The 20,424-nt window shown below is 47.5% G+C and overlaps 1 protein-coding gene across 1 annotated transcript; it reads left to right on the top strand.

Moving 5' to 3' along the window:
- The first annotated feature begins 3,726 nt into the window (after positions 1-3,726).
- Positions 3,727-8,096, top strand: LOC146810697 (uncharacterized). The gene is made up of 2 exons (XM_085614985.1): positions 3,727-3,955; positions 7,480-8,096. Exons 1-2 carry the CDS (start codon positions 3,727-3,729, stop codon positions 8,094-8,096), a joined length of 846 nt encoding a protein of 281 aa, XP_085471111.1.
- The last annotated feature ends 12,328 nt before the right edge of the window (positions 8,097-20,424 follow it).

Below are 20,424 nucleotides of genomic sequence, written 5' to 3'. Positions count from 1 at the left end.
GCCCTTGGAGAGCACACTTCAGGGTGCCACACAGCAGCAGGTAGTCAGCCCTGGCCGACCACTATTCAGGAAGGGAGCACGGTCCATACCAATGACAATAATCCTCCTTGTGCACAACAAATTCCTCTGGCAGTGTGCATCACACAGTTCCATGATCTCTGGTCCCAGCATCCCCACAAGTGTATGTCTACCCTGCTGAAGTACGGCACCAGTAGTTAAACTGTAGTGTGCCTTTGAAGTTGGGGATGGTTCAGGGGTTTCCCTTTGAACCACTGATGTCCCCCCTAAATTTCAGTCCTGTCTGCCATGGGGCCGTGGAATGCAGATTTTAATTTTCAGTGGGGCCATGATCTGGCTTCCAGATGCCAAGTGTTGAACCCTCTCACTCCAGTCTATCCATCCATGCCCTCAGATGGCAGAGTCTGTCATTCCAGTTGAATGCCCAATGTTTATAGCTGTCTCTGAGGGTTACACAAATGTGTTCCCCAGCCTCCAGTATGGACTGGAGTCAAACTAAAAGGCACACAAAGAGGTTTAGAGCGGAGAAATTCCCACTTTCTAGAAGTGGCATTTCTAAGCTATGAATGACAAATCGCTCTTTGCCACAGGAGAGGGTTTGTCATTGTAAATCCAATGATAGGGAACATTATGAGGCAGTAATCCAATATTGCAACTTGAAGTAACTTCACCCATTCCCCCATGTTAACCTATGGGAAGAGCAAACCTCATAGGTAATGAAAACACACCTGGGCAGGGAACACACGTGTACCTGCCCTGCCTTTCACCTACCACGTGCTTCACCCCTTAATACTTATGCCAGAGGTGCCCTAGTGGTAAGTAAAGGTCCCCTCAGGAGTGGCCAGTGGTTTTGAAATGCCAAACTGAGCATAAGCACAATTGTACACACACAGGACTTCAATGGCAGGCTTGAAAACCTCCTAGGGGCAAGTTTACTGCCACAGGCCTGCAATGGCAAGCTTGAGTCATGTTTTAAAAAATTCAGGAAAGCACCAATTCCTAACGTGTAGGAAAGGCGCACACAGTTTCACACTGCATTTACAGTGAGAAAGTGCCCAAAGCGGTAAGACCACTAAAAGAAAATCAGCAAACCCCTGGGGAGAAAGCAAAGAGTTTATGGAATACTACCAAAAGCGTGTCTCGGGTCTAACAGCTGCTATTAACAATAATAGTATCATCTATATGAAGTGTAATTACACATACACAGTAAAGCAAAAATATTAATAGGTGTGTGAGAATAGTGGTGCTGATCCCAATTTGCTACGGTTAGACAGATACACTACTAAAAAAGCAACATATCTGTCTTCCAGGTATTCAATTTGTATCTCTAAATTGAATCTCCAATGACCACTTTCAATATTCATTTTTGTTGTTTAAAATGTCTAAGCTGTCAAAACTGACAAAAGACATGTTTTTAAAGTAGAGCAAGCCCAAAATGGTTAATCAGGGATTTTGCTGAAATGTTACAAAGGGAATTTCAAATATGCAAATTATTCATTTGAGTGTTTCCTAGGTGTAGAAAAATGCACACTTGTAATCAAGAACATATGTGCATTTATTACAGCGTCCCTCAGCAAGTAATCACTTGAGCCATGTCTTAAATGGCATATGTTACTGCACACGCCACGTGTGTCTACAGGCCTCGCCATGAATTTGTATGAGTACTTAAGTTTTATTCAGAGGCTGAAATGTGGCTTACTATCTAGTGAAACGTTCTTCACAGCAGTGCCGCTTAAATCATTTGTATTTAAACCTCTAGGCTGGTGCTTGTGTGGGCCCTTTGACTTCATCGTTCGCGAGTGAAGGTTTTCTGAGCCCTGCGCCCCTCCATAGGTATCTGCACCCACGCGCCACGCACGGTAACAGTTCCAGTTACAGTTGAATAAGAGGAATCCGGGTTTACCTGCTGTACATTCAGCGCTGATTTATTTATGGGTATGCTGGACAGCCGTAGCTGTTCACACAGTGTGAATGTTCCTTTGACTGTACTGTGACTGTTTGAACTAACTTTTGCTCAAATGTATAAACAGCTAAAATGCACATTTGCTGCACGACTTGTGAAATACCTTACAGTTCCGCATTTCTGACTATCGGACTCCACCAGGCAAGCAGAACTGGCAGCAGGTGGCACTGCCGGGCCCCGGGGGAAGCAGAGTCGCAGACTAGTCTTCCCTCGGGGTCATTCGCGCAGGGGAGGACCAGGTAGGGTCAAAGGGTGGAGTTAGGGGGTGGGTATAAGAGCGCAGGGAGGAAGGCGACTTCCTCTTCCTGCGCTCGGCACCATCGGGAGGGTTTAGCGAAGGAATTGTGTGGGGCGTAGTGTAGGGCTAGGGCCTGGTCCGTTTTCGGCGTGTTCAGCCGTTTGAGTGTGTCGGGCAGGGGCGGCCGAGTATGGCATACGACGGCAGCGACGGTGTGGCGGCTGCTGAGGAGGTGAGGCAGGCGTTGTTGGTTCTGGTGCGGGCCGGGCGGGAGGATCTCCTCCGGCCCGGTGTGCTGGGGGAGGTGTGGGTGGGATTTGAGAGGGCCCCGCGGGCAGCTTCAGCGGGGGTGGCGGCGGCGGTACTGGCATGTCAGGAGGAGCCGCTGCCGCTGCCACCACCGTGTCAGTCAGGGCTGCGCGGGAGGGGGCGGGGCACTCGGCGCTCGTGGCAGGCACGCGGAGGCCGGCGTAGGAGCCTGCCTCCGCGTTTGAATTTCCCCCTGCTGGAATTTCATGCCCTTGGGGCTGAAGGGGGCGTGTCTGCTGCTCCGGCCGTGGAGGAGCTGCTCTCGGGGGCATTTTCGGACGTCGGTCAGGCTGGTGTGGTGGAGGGGGCGGCGGCCATGGGGGCTATGGGGCCTGGGGATGCTCTGCTGGTTGCTGGGGAGGGCGGGGAGGAGGAGGCGGTGGTGGTTTTGGGAGGGGGAGGCTTGGTGGCTCCCGGGGGCGCAGAGTGCGCGGTGGTTGGTGCGGGGGGGCGGGGGGCGCAGGGGGCGGCGGATGATGGACCTCTTGATCTGTCTCGGGGGTCTAGGGCCTCTACCCCCGGTTTGGCAGGTACTGGCGCGGGGGGCCAGGGAGGGGGGGTTGTCTTGGGACCGTCCGGAGGTGTTGTGACGCAGGTGGTGCCCACACAGTCTGCTTTTGGGCCGCCTGGAGGGGGGTTTCAGGGCTCCCGCCCACCCCCTCCGCTCCCAGGTTGGGGTGCTGGGACGTGGGAGGACAGGCTCCGGGAGCAGCGTATTTTGGCGCAAGTGGCCGCAGCGAGGAGGGCGGACCAGAGCGCGGGGAGGGTGGGGGCGGTGTGGGAAGTGGAAGTCGAGGGGCCCCCGTCGCCCACGTCCGAGGAAGAGAGGTGGGCGGAGCAGGAGGAGTTGCTGAGAGCGGAGAGGGCGAGGTCGCGGGCGGGGGGGAGTGTCAGGGGGCCGCGGGGTCAGGCAGGGATGGCTGGGATGGCTTTGAGGCCCGATGGTGCTGGGGCCCACTCAGGTTCGAGCGGCCTGAGGGGTAGGGGGGGATCCAAGCCGGCGGCTGTCGGCAGAGTCCGGGGGAGTACGGCGGGGCGCAAGACGGCCCCATGTCGCCGTCACAAAGCAGTAGGGCGGTCTGCGGCGGCCATCCCTCCGGCGCGGGAGCGGGCGACGGAGGCGGGGGTGACGGGGTCACGGGTGTCTGGCACTGTGAGTGGCAAGGGTGTGAAGAGAGCGGTGAGAGAGGTGTTGTGGATGCCAGAAGGTGTGGAGGCAGAGGTGGAGTTGGATTATGGTGAGGAGAGTGAGGAGCTTGAGGACGGGGAGTTGAGGGATGACTGTGACCTGACGAGCGCGGGCAAGGACAACAGAGAGGTTGGTGTGTTACAGGTGCCCCAGAGAATGGCGGACAAAGAGACGACAGTGACACGACGGGCGGCCACTTCCGGAGGACGGCCCAGCGAGCGACATCCGACATTGGCAGGTGAGCAGGCTTGCTGGTCTGTGTGGGATGGTGGCCCAAAAGATGGGAGGAAGAAGGCTTGTAGGTCGATTGGGGTGGGAGACGGTTCAGTGAGGGACTCTGGGGAAGCTCCAAAGGGCGGGCTCGCGAAAAGGGACAAGTCGGTCGAGGGCAAGGCGGTGACTTCGGCGGGGGTGCAGACAGAGAAGGATGACGGGCCTGGGGACAAGGGGGACAAGTCAAGGGTTAAGCTCCCGAAAAAGCTGCCCTAAATGGGTTTGGCTATGCCCTTGGGGTCGCATCTGTCCGAGAAGATTAGGGGTAAGATCTGGAAACACGAATACGTGGATGTGTTTAAATTGTTGCATAGGGAGGTGCAGGCCAAGGAGGGCTCAAAGGAGGAGGAGTGGGAGCTGACTAGGCGGCCGAGGGTACCCGTGACCATGGAGAATTGGACCTCGGCATTTCTTATTTATGCCCGCATTTATTGCGAGAAACATCCTGACAGGGCGATCGCATTATGGAAGTATATGGACATAATTAGGAAGGCTCAAATGCAGTTTGGGGGTTTCGCCTGGCTGAGTTATGATGAGGAGTTCAGGGCGCGGGTTAGCGTGAACCCCGAGAAGCATTGGGGTGAGGTGGACCAGGAATTATGGATGCAATGGATGGCGTCAACGCATTCCACAGCATCGACGCCCACGGCTAGAGGTTTGCCAGTAACGTACCGGTCTTTTCAGTCGCGTCCCGCTCACGGTGGGGCGGGAGGGAACGCAACAAGTACAGGGGGCGCAGGACAGGCCAGCAAGCCCGGCACTTACAATACTGGGGCCTGTTGGAGCTACAATCGGGGATATTGTTCCAGGTATCTGTGCAAGTTCAAGCACAAATGTTCTAAGTGCGGGGGGAAGCCCCCCCTTACGCAATGTTTTACGCTCACCACTCCTTCCGAACAATGGAGGAATTCCAAGGGTCGGAGACAAGCTGGACAGAAGGGCTCCTACACCGGTTAAGGTGGAGGCGATGGCCCCGTGGCTCTCCCTTTACCCGGATAGGGAGGCCGCCTTGAAGATTCAGTGATGCTTTACGGAAGGTTTTCGGGTCGGTTATCAAGGTCCCAGATCACGGAGATGGGCCGATAATCTCAGATCAGCGAAGTAATTGCCGGGGGTGGTGGCGGCCAAACTCTTGAAGGAAGTGGAGGAAGGGAGGATTGCGGGCCCCTTTTATGCCTGGCCGATGGAGGATTTGATTATTTCTCCATTGGGGGTGGTGCCGAAAAAGGAGGAGGGTGAGTTTCGCATGATTCATCACCTTTCGTGGCCAGAGGGACAGTCTGTGAACGATTTCATCGCGGAGGAGGACTCACGGGTGCTTTATGCGTCGGTGGATGATGCGATCCGCCTTGTGCGGGTGTGTGGGCCGGGGGCGGAATTGGCGAAATGTGATGTGAAGTCGGCTTTCCGCCTGCTGCCCATTCACCCTGCGGATTTTGCGCTCCTCGGAATGCAGTTCGGGGGGGCCATCTTCGTGGACAAAGTCCTGCCCATGGGGTGTGCGATTTCATGCGCATTGTTCGAAAGGTTTAGCACTTTCCTGCAGTGGGCATTTACGCAGCTTAGTGGGCATCGGGATGTCACGCACTATCTGGACGATTTCCTGTTCCTCGGGAGGGCGCGTTCCGGGGACTGTGGCAGGGCTCTGACGGGTTTCCAGGAGTTGGCGAGGCAATTTGGGGTCCCTTTGGCACCTGAAAAGACGAGTGGGCCGTGTTGCGTGTTGACATTCTTGGGCATTGAGCTGGATTCCATTCAGTGGACAGCGAGGCTCCCGGGCGCAAAGGTGGTGGAAATTCAGGAGTGTCTCCAATGGGCGATTGGTGAGAAGAGGATCGCGTTGAGGGCGGTGCAGCGGCTGTTGGGGTTCTTGAACTTTGCGTGCAGGGTGGTCAGGGCGGGACGGACGTTCTGCAGGCGGCTCGGCATGGCCATGTCGGGGACAGTGCTTCCACACCACAGGGTCAGGATCACCATGGGAGTGAGGGCGGATCTGCGGACATGGCTGTTGTTCTTGATGGAATTCAATGGGGTGTCTTTGGACTTTGTGGAGGAAAGAACGGTTTGGCAAATCCAAATTTACTCTGATGCGGCTGGGGCGGCTGGTTTTGGCATTTTCTGAGATGGGAGGTGGTGCGCCGAGACTTGGCCAGATCACTGGATGAAGCAGGGGAGGAGCATTGCATTTTTTGGAATTCTTCCCTTTGTTGGTGGCTCTTGAAGTGTGGGGTCCCGAGTTTCAGAACAGGGCGGTGTTGTTCCATGTGGACAACATGACGGTGGTCGAGTTGTTCAACCGACAGAGGGCAAGGGATCTGAAGGTGTTGCGTCTGTTGAGAAGTTTCATGCTGAAGTGTTTGCGTCTGAATGTGATTTTTCGAGCCAAGCATGTGCCGGGGGCGAATAATGACATTGCGGATGCTTTGTCTCGTTCGTAGTGGCAGCGATTCCGGCGATTGCCACCTGGAGCGGATCTGTGCAAGACGGGGCTGCCGGATGGCATTTGGGCCCTGGGGGAGTGAGGGTGGTAGGCCTAGTGGAGAATTCTGTTGCTGCTACCACCAGGCGGACCTACAGACTGGCGTGGGCGGAGTTTGGAGCTTTTATGGGCTGGAGCAGGGATTCTGCCTCTGGGGAACAGGCGACGGTGGAGCGAGGAGTGTTACAGTTTGTACTGCACTGCATGGACAAGGGGTTTTCGGCTGCAACCATTTCAGGGAAGTTGGCAGGAGTGTCATTTTATTGTTGTTTGTTTTTTGGTTTTGACCCTACAAAGAGTGTAATTGTGAGTAGGGTGCTACGGGGTTGGAGCAGGGAGAGAGCGGAGGGGACTGTTCCGAGGGAGGCTATAACGTTTGAGGTGTTGGTCCGGTTGGTTGCGGCGTTACCGCGCTGTTGTTATGAGGAGTTTGAGGCTCGGATCTTTCGCTTGTGTATGATTTGGGTGTTTTTTGGGGCGTTTCGGGTGTCGGAATTGTTGGGCACGCGTGCGGGGGAGGGGCGGAGTTATGAGGAGATCAGATTGGATGCTGGGCGCCTGGGCATTTGGCTGGGGCGGTCCAAGACAGATCAGTTGGGACGGGGCAAGTGGGTGTGGTTGAATGAGAATGGTGGTGGGAGTGTATGCCCGGTGGCTGAATGGAGGTCATTTGTACTGGCTACGCAGGTAGGGGAAGGAGAGATTTTCTGTCATAGGTCAGGGGCACGGGTGACGGCGGTGCAGTTGTTGGCAGTGCTGCGCATGGCATTGGTGCGTGTGGGTTTGGAGCCGGCGGGGTTTGGAACTCACTCGTTTCGGATTGGGGCGGAAACGGCGGCGGCCCGGCTGGGGTGGTCCTGGGATAGGATTCGGCAGATTGGTAGATGGAGGTCGCGGTGCTGTGAGCGGTATGTGAGGAAGTGATGGGGCTGGTCGCAGAGTGATGGAGACTGTGGGGGTTGGGGGGTGGCTTCTTTTCTGTGTGTATCTAACATCTGTTTCTCCCTTAGGTTGCGTGGGAGGACCTGGGGCCAAGACGGTCACATGGATTGTGGGGCATTCCTTTGTGCACTGGGCATCGAAATATGCGGAGCAACAGGTGTACGGCCGTAACCTGGGACTCAAAGGACAACATCACGAGGTGCACTGGTGGGGAAAAGGGGGAATGCGATGGGGGGCACTACTGCCCTGGCTCGCGAAGATGGTCCCACAGAAGGGTTGCCCGGATCTGTTGATCGTCCATTTGGGGGAGAATGATTTGGTTCGGCTGTCGGGTTTGGCGCTCTTACAGCTGATGCAAAGAGACTTGGAGGTACTGAAGCACAGGCTGGCAGGGACTTGCATTGCCTGGACTGAATTTGTTCCGAGGAGAATCTGGAGAGGCGCTGTTAAGCATGGGGCAATTGAAAAGGCGAGACGGAAACTTAACAGGGCAATGCACGTTTTTTGTGGGGCACAAGACATTAAGGTGATCAGTCACTCGGGACTGCGACTGGAGGAACCTCTACTTTTTAGGGATGACGGGGTGCATCTTTCCAGAATGGGGAACGCGTACTACATGATGGAAATGAGAGATGTGGTCAGCAAGCTCTGGAATGAGGCAATCTGGTGTCGCAGGGATGTGTGAGCGGGGGGGGCGGTGTCTGCGTGGTCCCGGCCTAGGGGGTGGGGCAGGTATCCGCCCTAAAGGGGGCTACCTGGTTGGCGGTACTTTGGAGGGGTGGGGGGAGTCATTAGCGGGCACACCCATCCCTCGGGGGGGGAAGAGTGAACGAGGTGGGGGTAATGGAGGCATGAGTTAAATGGCCGATGAGAGCGGGGAGGATGCAAGGAGGTTTGTGGAATGGTGAGGAACAGAATGGGCATGGAGTGGTGTAAAAGGGGAGTGTGGAGTGGGTGAAAGGAGTGAAGGATTATGGAGTGTTGTGGGGAAGTTGTTATTCAGGGAATGTTTGGTTATTGTTTATTGTTGTGCAGCCTGGTCCTAATAAATGGCCTTTTACGCTTAAGACACGGTGCGGTCTGTTTATTGTGCGATGCCAGGCCCCGGGGGAAGCAGAGTCGCAGACTAGTCTTCCCCCGGGGTCATTCGCGCAGGGGAGGACCAGGTAGGGTCAAAGGGTGGAGTTAGGGGGTGGGTATAAGAGCGCAGGGGAGGATGGCGACTTCCTCTTCCTGCGCTCGGCACCATCGGGAGGGTTTAGCGAAGGCCACCCACCCACCCTGCAGTTGGGTTGGGGTTTAGGGTTGGCTAAAGCGTGCCAGTTTAGGACAGGCTGCGAGGGCTGGCGGTACTTTGGAGGGGTGGGGGGAGTCATTAGCGGGCACACCCATCCCTCGGGGGGGGAAGAGTGAACGAGGTGGGGGTAATGGAGGCATGAGTTAAATGGCCGATGAGAGCGGGGAGGATGCAAGGAGGTTTGTGGAATGGTGAGGAACGGAAGGGGCATGGAGTGGTGTAAAAGGGGAGTGTGGAGTGGGTGAAAGGAGTGAAGGATTATTGAGTGTTGTGGGGAAGTTGTTATTCAGGGAATGTTTGGTTATTGTTTATTGTGGTGCAGCCTGGTCCTAATAAATGGCCTTTTACGCTTAAGACATGGTGTTGTCTGTTTATTGTGCGAAGGGGGCCTGCCACTTCTAAGATCTGCACCGTTTTTAAGAGGTTTTCCTGAATCATTCAAATGAATACATTTACTTTCCAATGGCTCCGTTTAGTTTGTTTTGTCTGCCCAGGGATACGATTTTCAGCTGCTCAACTGACTTGTTACCCCAAGAGCTCGAGACACTTTTTTCGCAGTAGAAACATGCTTTTTTCAAGGAACGCACACACTGCTATGACTCCGAGGTAAATATCACGCGGTCTGTCTCCCAACCCACCCCTCAGCCTGCCCACGAGGCTTTACTCCTGCGTGTATCCTACTCGGCACCAGCATCCCAACGGGTGCATCACTGCAGCGAGATAGGAGGCTGTTCCTGATAAGTGGGGGTCTCCAGTCATGGGTCTCCAGTTTTCGCTAGGTTGATTTTGAATGTTGTTTTGCTTCCTAAACGCCTATCATTTCCCAGACAAACATACAATTTCAGAACCTCACATTGGTGGAACTTCTGTTACATGCAGTGCAACCGTTTACCTGTTACATCAATAAACATACACTATTCTATTACTTGCTTTTCTCTCACAAAAGGTGAAGGTGCTTGACTTGACTGCTGAGCTCAACAATGCATCGGTATAACGAAGGACTAAAGAAGGTTTTTGTTTATTTGTCTAGACACCACTGAGCGAAACTTGGGGTTGCTCAGTGGGTAATGGTAAGTACTGACTCTATGGTGATTTCATGTATGCCCTGGTGAAGGCCTGCACACGTTTAACTATGATGCGTGCTCCACACCTGGCTACTTGAAGACAATGTTTATCTGCCTGAAGAAGAGGGAGCGCAACCATAAAAGATACACCCGAGTTGACATATGTTTTTAAGTATGAAAGAGAACTTGGGGATTTCAAGAGACACAATGTGGGCATCATCGAACCTCTGATGCATTTACTGCAACCTGTTTTCTAGTGCTGCTACATTTCTGTTTAGCACATCTCTACAATAACTACAAAAGAACAAACCAGTTAAAAACTGCAATCTTGAAAAGTTAGCAAGTTAATGTTACTGTACAAGCAAAACAGAATGTAAACAATATTTACTGACTTATGAAAGCTTTATGTAGGGTAATATATTTCCTAAATAGGAATAGTACGTCTCTTTAAAGAGAACACCAAGTATATGATCATATTCCTCATCAACACACTGACTAACATGTTAAAAAGCGAGTAGAGTGCTTTATTGCAACCACCTATAGGGGGCGGCCTTCTATATCAGCACCTCGTACAACTGACCAACAGTCACAATTAAAACATTAAATTTCACAGTATATATTACAGGACTGCATTGTAAATAAGAACATCACTCTGGTGACACATGTAGTACAACTTGCAGGGCCTGAAACAACTCTGTATTTAGTCAACAAAACCACACACACAACAGATAAAAATATCAACAGAAGAACAACCCCCCCCCCCCCCCGCAAGAACAAATATCTGGAAGAGAAAACATAACTCCACAAGCGCCTTTTCACGAAGGGGATAGCTCTTGACACGTGAGGATTTACACACCTCTTCACCTTTCTCTGCCAGCTTCTCTTTCAGGATGATGAAGCGTGGCCTTGAACAATAGTTTCCCACATTTAAAAACACCTCGATTTTGGCACCTGTTTCTCAATTTGCACAGCACTTTATTTCGAAATCTCCTTTTCCAACATCACCTCCTTGTATCATTCTCATGCTATGGCCTACCTTAAGTTGTCTTTTTAGACATACTGCAACATATGATACATCTTCTTTGATATGCTTCCCTCCACATCCCCACACTTTCCTCTTGGCCTAATAACTGATAGCCATCCAATGCAAACACACAAAACACCCCACTGAAATCCAAACATTGTAAAATCTGAGTGTTTTTTTGTGGTATGTGCATAATTTTGCAATGATTCCATAATGTTTCACAGAAGTAATCTTTCACATACACCCCATTCAGGGGAGGCTCCTCCTATGGCGGAGGAGAGTCGCCCCACTGCTTTCAAGCAGTGCGAGAAGCAGAAACATAAAAGGATAATAACTTTCCGTTATTATCCTTTTCATAAAATGATAATAACTTTTAGGTATTATTATTTTATGTTTCCTGCGTCTTTGCGGGCGGGCAGCTGGGAAGGGCTGCTCTGCTCACGGAGCAGGGCAGGGGAGGAGTGGTTTGCCCACTCCAAAGTGCACAATGACTGTTTCGTCAGCCCTATCGGGCCACCCAAACCAGTCATGCGCACTTTCCCCATGCTCCATGCAGGCTGCATTACAATCTGCATGGAGAAGATGCCCATGCCCCCATTTTCTGGGTGAGCATGCAACCAGGATGTCTGCTTCCAGTTCCTCGAGTTCCAGGAGAGCAGGAGCAGCGAAGCGGGACCTGGCGGCAAGGCAAGTTATTTTTTATTTATTTTCTTACTTTGTGCACTCCCCCCTGCGTGACCCCCCTGTGATCCCTGCCCTCCCATCCGCGAGCCATGCTGGTCGTACATGCCCCCATTGGCAACTCTTAAACCTCCTCATCATTCTTTTTGCATCTGCGTGTGCCCAAGGACACACCAAGATGGTTCAATCTTTTATATACATCCACTTACTAATCTCGGCGTGGAGAATCCTTGCAGCTCCAGACAGACCTTTTCCACTATATGTGAATTAGAACTCCTTCAAAATAATCAAAACATCAATGACATTTGGATTTTGGCAATTAGTCTATGATGAGAGGTCGGTAAACATTTCAAAAACCTTTATTTATCATAAAGTTAGAATCTCTAATTATCTCTATTCAGGTTAGTAAGTTTACAGGAATGTAAAAATAGATGTGATTACAACTTAGCATTAGAAAAATACACAGTGTTCCATAAAAAAAACCCTAAGCGAATTAAGGGACCTATTCTAAATAGAACCCATAAAGAGTTCCTGTTACATCTTAAAGAAGGTAGTCCACGCAGGAAGAAAGGTTGAGTGTAGGTTCATTCTTGAATGCAGGAAGACAGCACCAAGGACCCTCACAGAGCAGCTCCCATCATCCACCCCACAGCAGCAACTGACTCCACTGGAGCTTCCAGGAAACAGGCATTCTAATCACCTAGGTAACTAGTGAAGGCTATGATGCAACATGCACCAAGACCATAACAACAGAGAAGAAACATAGCATAAAAGAGGAACATAAGGATATAACAGTTCCTATGGAGAAGAGCAAGGAAGAGATGAACTTCTCATCAAGAGTAGTTCTAAAAACTCAGTCAAGTTCCCTACAGCTGCCTTACCAACTGTAAATAAAAGTATTATCCTTGCAGTAACATTGCTCACTAATAATCCAAAAAATCAATAATGAAAAAGAATCAGTCATGTCAGAGGAATAATCAGTCACCTCAGGGAAATAGTTCATGAAAGCCACTCTCCATAAAGAAGAATCTGAGTGCAGGGAAAGATTCAGCAGCAGGATCACCAGATGAGTTGGAAAACTTAAGAGGCAATGGGGTGTATGAGAAAAAGTGATTACCAACTACCCAGGAACACGCTTTTATAAAGGTTCATACTTTCATAACAATTCTTTAGGCGTCCTCTGTCGATATCCAAAGAAAATATTTGATAAATTGGTGTCATCAGTCATATTATGGTTCTTCTTCCGATTCACACAGGCTGGTCCCTCGTTGCCATGATTGATGCAATTATTACAGTGCTTGTTAAATGAGAGAAGGTTCTAATGAGAACCCTCTTACCTAAGCTAAAGGATGCACTATGAGCTTGATGTGTGAACAATGACTAGTCAGTAATATAAAAGCAACTATCAATGTTATTCGGAAGCAGCACTAATAAAAGTGTCTAAGTCATCATTTAGTATAAGCCGTTTTAACAGGTTCTTTGTATTCTAACATATGAACTCACATGGGGTGAGAAGGTTGAACACAATGTTATAGTCAGCATTTTCCAAAGGATGTCAGTAATGCTTAGCAGTGTTATTAAATGTTTTATTCATATAACTATGAGCAAGAGTCGCGTGAAAAGAATTTTGGATCTTTGTTAATATACACCTTAAGAAATGGTTACCTGGTGCAAAACATTTTCGGAAAGACTCACTCATTTGCAAACATTCTAAGAGCATTCTCAATCCTACATGTGATTAACTAATATGTTTCACAGTTTGTTTACTAGGATTCTAAACATTATGCATTTACGCTTTTCCTATGAAACATTTTCTAACGTCAACTTTTTTGCAGCATTTAAAGCATTCTAAGGTGCAATTCTAAAAATGAGCAAGTCGGTTTTCTAAATTCTAACTCATTTCTTCCACATCCTCTACTAATGTGTGACTCTGTATGAAACTACTTTTTTGTGGAATAAGTAAATTTTCTTCATAAATTTTTCCATGTATCCTGAAACGAATTGAACACAGTTGAAATTATCTCATCAAGGAAACCAACACCAATCAATGGTAGAATTTCTTAGAAATATCACCTCTTTCCATCTAGATTTGTAATTAATTAGCACCATTGCTTGATCAGAATCCAGTGGAAAGACTTCAAGTGGGTCAAGAGAATCTGTCCTTAACTTCTCCTATGTTCCTCAGCCACTCAATAAAACCCATAGACTCTTTCCTAAACACTAAGGGATATATTTGTCATTATTTCACATCACCATTGCACCAAGCAAGGAGTGCAAGATTGATGCAAAACCTAGAATTACATTTTCCAAGTCACACAAGGCCACCTTGTGTGACCCTGAGTGGCTCGGTAAATGTGGAGCAATGCAAGGCAGCACAAGTTGCTGCCTTGCTTTACTCTGCCTCAGGGAAGCACTCCATGGGTAAATGTAAATGTAAATGTTGTAGACTTGTAAAGCGCACAGCTACCCCAGCAACAGGGCGTCCCGGCGCTGTAGACCACTGGGGAACCCGTCCTGGCTATCCCTGTGAGATGGTCCCTTTCTGGGTATCTCCAAGGTGAAACCAGGCATCCCCGGCGTCTGTGGGGGGCCGTTGTAGAGATGAGGCAAGCTTAATGCCCAGAGTTGCCGAGTGTGTTCCTGGTTAGAGTAGGTACCGAGGCGAGAATTATCGAGTCCGTTTTGACCCTGGTCCACGACCCTGCCGCGTCGGGAATTGAACCCTGGTCCCTGGCCGATTCTCTGCTTACGGGTCTGCCGCCTCTAACTAGTGAGCCACACCTCTCCATGCATCCACCCATAGATTTTGGCACATTCCCAAATTTACCATTAGTGGTGGACCTGGGAATGTGTCAAAATGGTACGCTTCCCTAGGGGAAGCATAAAGAGGAGAAATATGCTTATTTCTCCTCATTTTTTAGTCTTTCTACATGTGCTTCATTCTGCAGCACACAAAGAGAGAGGAAAAAGCCTCAAAGGATTTTTTTGTGTGCAGAAAAGTGGACCTTCCTGCATATAACCAAACTTGCCTGTAATGTAGGCACGCTTGCACCATGGTGCAAGGGTGCCTGGGTTGGTGCTAGGCAGCAGTTTGTGCGCCAGCACAGGCAGAGGGCAGAAATGTGCTATATAATGTTAAATATAGCACATTCCTGCACTTCCCCTTTCACACAGCGCAAAAAAGTGGCTTGCTGCGTTGTGTGAGTATTTGATAAACATGCCCCTAAACCTCTATTTTCCAACTGATACATTGCACACTTCAAAATCATATCCTCTGATTCTCTGTCCACCGAGATCCACCAATATGTCCCCCTAAGCCTCTTTTAAGTAAGGGCCACCTCTAAATCTACCATATGGGCAGAGTTAGTGAATTGTTCCTTACTAAAAAAGGCAGAACAACTTCTTTTCCTTGCATTAATATACAGTGGCGTAACAATAGCCTCAGCAGCTCCTGCAGTGCGGGAATCCCCCAGGATCCGGGGACCCCTCCAGTGCACAGGCGGCAGGCCGCTAGCATGAGAGCTCTTGACTAGGTCCAGAGCATGGGGACCACCTTTGGGTATTTTGCAGGGAGGCCCCCTCAATTTTCTTTACACCACTGTAATATACCACTTTTGATCAACATCACAGAAGACTGTTAGGAGTACATTTGAATCCTCTTGTAAAACACCATTCAATCAGCTCCCACTAAACATATTCCATCTGTTTTAGCAAAACTCTTCTGACAGACTCTTCCTTCAGTGCTGCTCCAAGATATATCTCCCGTCTATATTATCTATTCTGGGTGTAAAGCATTCTGTATTTCCATCAATGGCGTCAACCTCCAATTCATCACAGTCTCCTAAACGCAGAGGGACAGATTTATAAGAAGGTGCTTGTAAGAATATTAATCCAAGGGAATCCAAGAAGGTTGAAAGAAGATGTTTATTGTAGATTAACTCCACCCAGCACACGGAGCATTCCTTCAATAGAAAGCACAAACGGAAACTGAGGAGAATCGTTCGAACCTCTACAAACGGACCCTCCATGCGTGAGCCACATATTCAAAGGTAAACCAATGTACATAACAAAGCATCGTGTGATGTGCGAGAACAAATGGAATACAACAAAGGCATCGCGCGCTATGTACGTTTAGCACAATACATGTAAAATACAATAAAGCATTGCACGAGTAGCGCAATGCACATTTACCACTCCATCACCTTCCCCCTTATAAAAAATAAACAGAAAAGAAAAACATAAGCATATTGCTTAATATCTAACATATCCATCAAATCTTTTTGGGACCTTAATTGTACGACCCCAGGAAGAACATGCATAAACATTCTGTGAATTTTGGCGGGTAGATGGAGGAACAGAAGGTGTAGAGGACTGTGTTGCTATATCAATCTTACTTGACGAATCTAACCAGTAACTCCAATCAAGGTCACTTTCACCACCCCTACGCCTGTCTTGCATAATCTCCACCTGGCGAGGGGATAATTTTACTAGATGACTCTTGTTCCACCACCCTCTCCTATCAATAAAAGAAGCCCCCTTGCTAACTTACAGTATTTGGACTGGATCAAAGAAAATTGATTCTCCTTTCCTCACTCCGTTTGGTTTCTTAATTAAAACCCAGTCACCAACTAGGACATCCTCCACTTTGGGTGAACTATTTTTTCATTTGATTTTGTTTCACATTCACTCTCTTATAAACTTCCTCCAAATTAATCTTTTTCTCACCAGCAATATTTTGTAACCATGTTGGGATTAGGACAGAATGAGCCTCCCTGCCTCTTAACAAATTAAAAGGTGAGATTCCAGTGGTGCAGTGAGGAGAAGTGTAATAACTCCAAACTTTCTGTCTGATGAAATCCTCAACATTAAGATTAGAAGACAAAGCTGTCTGTATCCCTTCTTTGATTACTTTATTTCCTCTCTCCACCAGCCCGTTCGATGAAGGGGAATACAAAGCGACTTTCAGTTGTTTAATGTCTAAATCTTTCAAAAATGTGCACATCTTTTCAGACACAAAATGGGTACCGTTATCAGTAACGATGATTTTGGGAGAACCCTCTAAAAGAAAAATCTTATTTAAAAATGAAATTGTTGTGTCTGTATCAGGAGTGTTTACAAAATCATAGTACATCCACCAATAAAATGATATATTTTTTTTCCTGTTTTAAAATAAAATAAGGTCCAGAGAAATCGAGACCTACCTATTCCCAAGAAGAACGTGGAAAATCAGTGGGGTGTAAAGGGACTTTGAGGGTCTGCCAGTGTTTGTCCGATAACAGACATTCGGGACAATCGTCGATTGTCTTTCTCACCTGGGTATCTAAGGAAGGCCAGCAGTAGTGTTGTTTTATTTTCATCATGGTCTTAGTGACCCCTAAATGGCCTTGATGGGCTTTGTTCACAATTAAGAAGGGTAAACTAGATGGAGGAACAAACTTGTCCCCCCTTCGAACAATACCATTCTCAACAGAAAGTTCTTCAGACACTTGAGCAAATACACGTAAATCACCTTCTAAACACCTACACTCGGGCCAACACTGAGTGGAATACTCAATAACTTTCTGAAGGATTACATCCTTCTCGCAGGCTGAATTCCAATCATTTTCTGACAAAACAGAACCTAATTCGGACACTGCGTCTACTACTGTGAAGCACTCGATGTCCTCAGGTAAAATATCATCATCGTCATCTTTGTTCATTGACAACCTAGAGAGACAGTCAGCTCGGAAATTCTTTCCCCCTTGGATATGTTTAATAATAAAATGAAATTCTTGTAATCTGGACACTGACCTCATTAGTCTGGCAGACATGGAAGAAGAATTTACTTTGCCAAAAATTTAAATCAGTGGTTTGTGGCCCGTTACCAGTTCTAATTTCCGCCCCAAATGTACATTTTAAATTTCTGTACTGCCCACACACATGCCAGTGCTTCTCTTTCGATTGTACTGTACTGTTGTTCAATTGACTTGAGAGACCTAGATGCGAAGGCTACAGTTTGTTCATGACCATTTACCCTTTGTGTAAGCACTGCCCCAAGACCAGAGATGCTAGCGTCAACGGTTATGATAGATATACAATCGTCCCTAAAAACATGTAAGGCCTGTGCCGATACAATCGTCTTTTTGACCTCACTGAAAACTTTTTCTAGGTCAGCCGACCAGTTAAAACTAACACCTTTTCTTAGAAGCAAGCGTAAAGGCTCGACTAATTGGGCATACAAGCCTAGCATAATACTTGGCTAAACTTAAGAAGGACCGTAAGGAGTCTTTACCAGTGGGGTGTTTGGCATCTTCAATGGCCTTAATGACTGAAAATGTAGGTTTGATCCCATGTTCAGAAACTGTGTGACCCAAATACTCTAGTTCTTGGACTTCGAACTTACATTTGTCCGAGCGCACAGTCATGTTTTTTGACAATAGAATTGACAGAACCCTTTTTAAAATCGTATTATGTTCCTTAAATGATTTTGCAAAAATCAAAATATCATCTAGGTAAGCCTGTACACCACGGATTCCATTAAACAGAGTATCCATGAGTTCTTGAAAAACTCTCCCAGCCGATGCTAGACTGAATGGGAGGTGTAAACATTTGTAAGCCCCGAAGGGGGTAACGAAAGTTGTCAGTTCTTGAGATTCTTTTGACAAGGAAACTTGGTGGTAAGTCGATCTCAAGTCAATAAGTGAAAACCATTTTGCGCTCCCTAGATTTGCTAATAACTCATGGATTCTAGGGAGGGGGTGGCAGTCTATGATAATATTTTTGTTTAAAGCACGCAAGTCCGCACATAGTCTGATCTCACCGGACTTTTTGCGTGTGACCACGATGGGTGCGACCCATTGAGAAGAATCGGTGGGTTCTATATTCCCTTGGTCGCCCAAATTCTTTAAAGTTTCTTTTAATTCCTTCCTTACACTTAAAGGGACAGAGCGTACTTTGTGTGATATAGGTTGTGCCCCAGGGATTAATTTGATGCGGTGTTCAAAACCCTTGACCACACCCACTGTGTTGTTAAATACAGGTTGGAACTCTGAAATAATCTCCTTGCGAGGGCTAGATTCTGTACTAGGAGTGTCACATTCAATATTACAAACTGGAAACTCCCCTACCTTGATTGGGTTCTCATCACCCGGAACTAAATACAGGCCCATGTGAGCAAGATCTTTCCATCCGATAATATTCTTACCTTTCTTAGCGACATAAATTGTTGTCATGGTTTCTCTACCAAGACATTGTAGTAGACCTGAGAAATATCCAAACATGTTAATATCTTTTTCTCCAAATGCTTTTGGGTTTACATCAGATGGAAGAAGATCAACCTTTTTATTCCATAAATCATAAAAGGTGGAATCTCTCAGAATTGTAATCGGAGGCCCTGAGTCTGCCATTACCTGTAATGGACCATTATCAATTATAGCCGAACACAATGGACCTTTTATGGGATTCTTTTCATCAACACAGTCTGATGTTATGACTATGTTGTTAAGTGAACTACCACAAGCATCAACATCAGGATCAACACAGTTTACGTTAAGAGATCTTCTAACATTTCTACATACTCTCTGAAAATGTCCCATTTTTTTCAAATAACACATCATTTGTTGATAGCCGGACAATTTGGGGAATTGTCAATGTGATTTTTAGATCCGCATCTGTAGCACAACACAGGATGTTTCTTTTGAATAAACTTAGAAGGTTTATTCTTAATGTTTATTGAGCATAAGGTATTGTCTTTTTCCGTTTCTGATGGAGAAATTAGGTTAACTCCGCTTTTAGAGCCATCTATTACTTTACTGGAGAGGGTGGAACGTTCAATGCTTAAGGCTAGGTCAATTACTTTGCTTAGGGATGGGTTTCTGCAACCTAGGATTCTCTCTTTAATTTTACGTGAGGCACAGTTAAAAACAAACTGATCTCTGATATAACTATCAGACAGTGGGCCGAAATCGCATATGGTTGACAAAATTCTGAGTGCAGATATATCCTCTTCCACTTTCTCTTCTTCTATTTGTTTTCTAATATAGAAATTATGTCGTTCTAGCATGATGTTTGGTTCATCTGAGAATAGTTTTTTTAGGCGAGCCACTGCTTCCAGGTAAACATTCCATTGGCCATCACCTGCGTGAGATGCATGTGGTGGAATAGGATACTGTCAAAGGTCCTTTGTGCAGTCTGACCAAGACATCCGAATAGTAAGGCGAACTTACGAGCTGGAGAGTACCTAACAGCATCGATAGCAACCAGATGATTTTCAAAAAGTCTAAACCATTCTGACCAAATCATTTCTGGGCTACCAGGTTTGCTGAGAAAAGGAGGAGGTTGGGTCATTTTTTGAACATTAGCCATCACAATGCTTTGTAATGAAATACACTTGCAAATAAAATGTATAGAGACAAAATATTAAAGTACAAATACACACCAGTAGTATACTTAAATAAGTGAGTGACACATATGTATGTTTGAAATAAATTTGACTGATCCTGGATAAATCTCTGATAACTTGTTTATAAAGCGTGAGTGTCGCTGGTGAAAATTTTACACACTATTGTTAAGTAGAGAGGATCTTGGGAAAAGAACATACAACTAATCCTGTAATATAATTAGCGTGTGTGTCGCTGTTAAAACCTTGGTACACTGTAGGCTTTAAACCATAGTGCGCTGTAGACAGTCTGTTGAAGAATTAAAACATACACTTGAAGCGTGCGCGTCGCTGTTACATCTGCTGACATGTTAAAATATTCCTTTAATAAGAAAAGAGGTTGAAAAGCGTGCGCGTCGCTGAAAACAAATCAGGCGCGCTGTTCAAATACTCCAGACTTTCACTGGCTTCCAATCATAGCATGCTATAAACCATTTGTTGAAACATAAAACATGGCATCTGTAGCGTGCACATCGCTGTTACACTAGCTGACGCGCTGTAAATATTCCTCTAATTAGAAGAGAAGCTTAA

The sequence above is a fragment of the Triturus cristatus genome, chromosome 7 (genome assembly GCF_964204655.1).
Source record: "Triturus cristatus chromosome 7, aTriCri1.1, whole genome shotgun sequence".
In the NCBI taxonomy this organism is placed as follows: Eukaryota; Metazoa; Chordata; class Amphibia; order Caudata; family Salamandridae; genus Triturus; species Triturus cristatus.
Note: the sequence above shows the minus strand (reverse complement) of the source record. Positions and strands in the feature narration are given on the sequence as shown.

Excerpts from the sequence above, each read along its gene's own strand:
- LOC146810697 (XM_085614985.1), top strand. The coding sequence starts at position 3,727 with ATGCCAGAAGGTGTGGAGGCAGAGGTGGAGTTGGATTATGGTGAGGAG. Across the intron at positions 3,956-7,479 it reads GCGACATCCGACATTGGCAG|GTTGCGTGGGAGGACCTGGG; the intron begins GTGAGCAGGCTT and ends TTTCTCCCTTAG.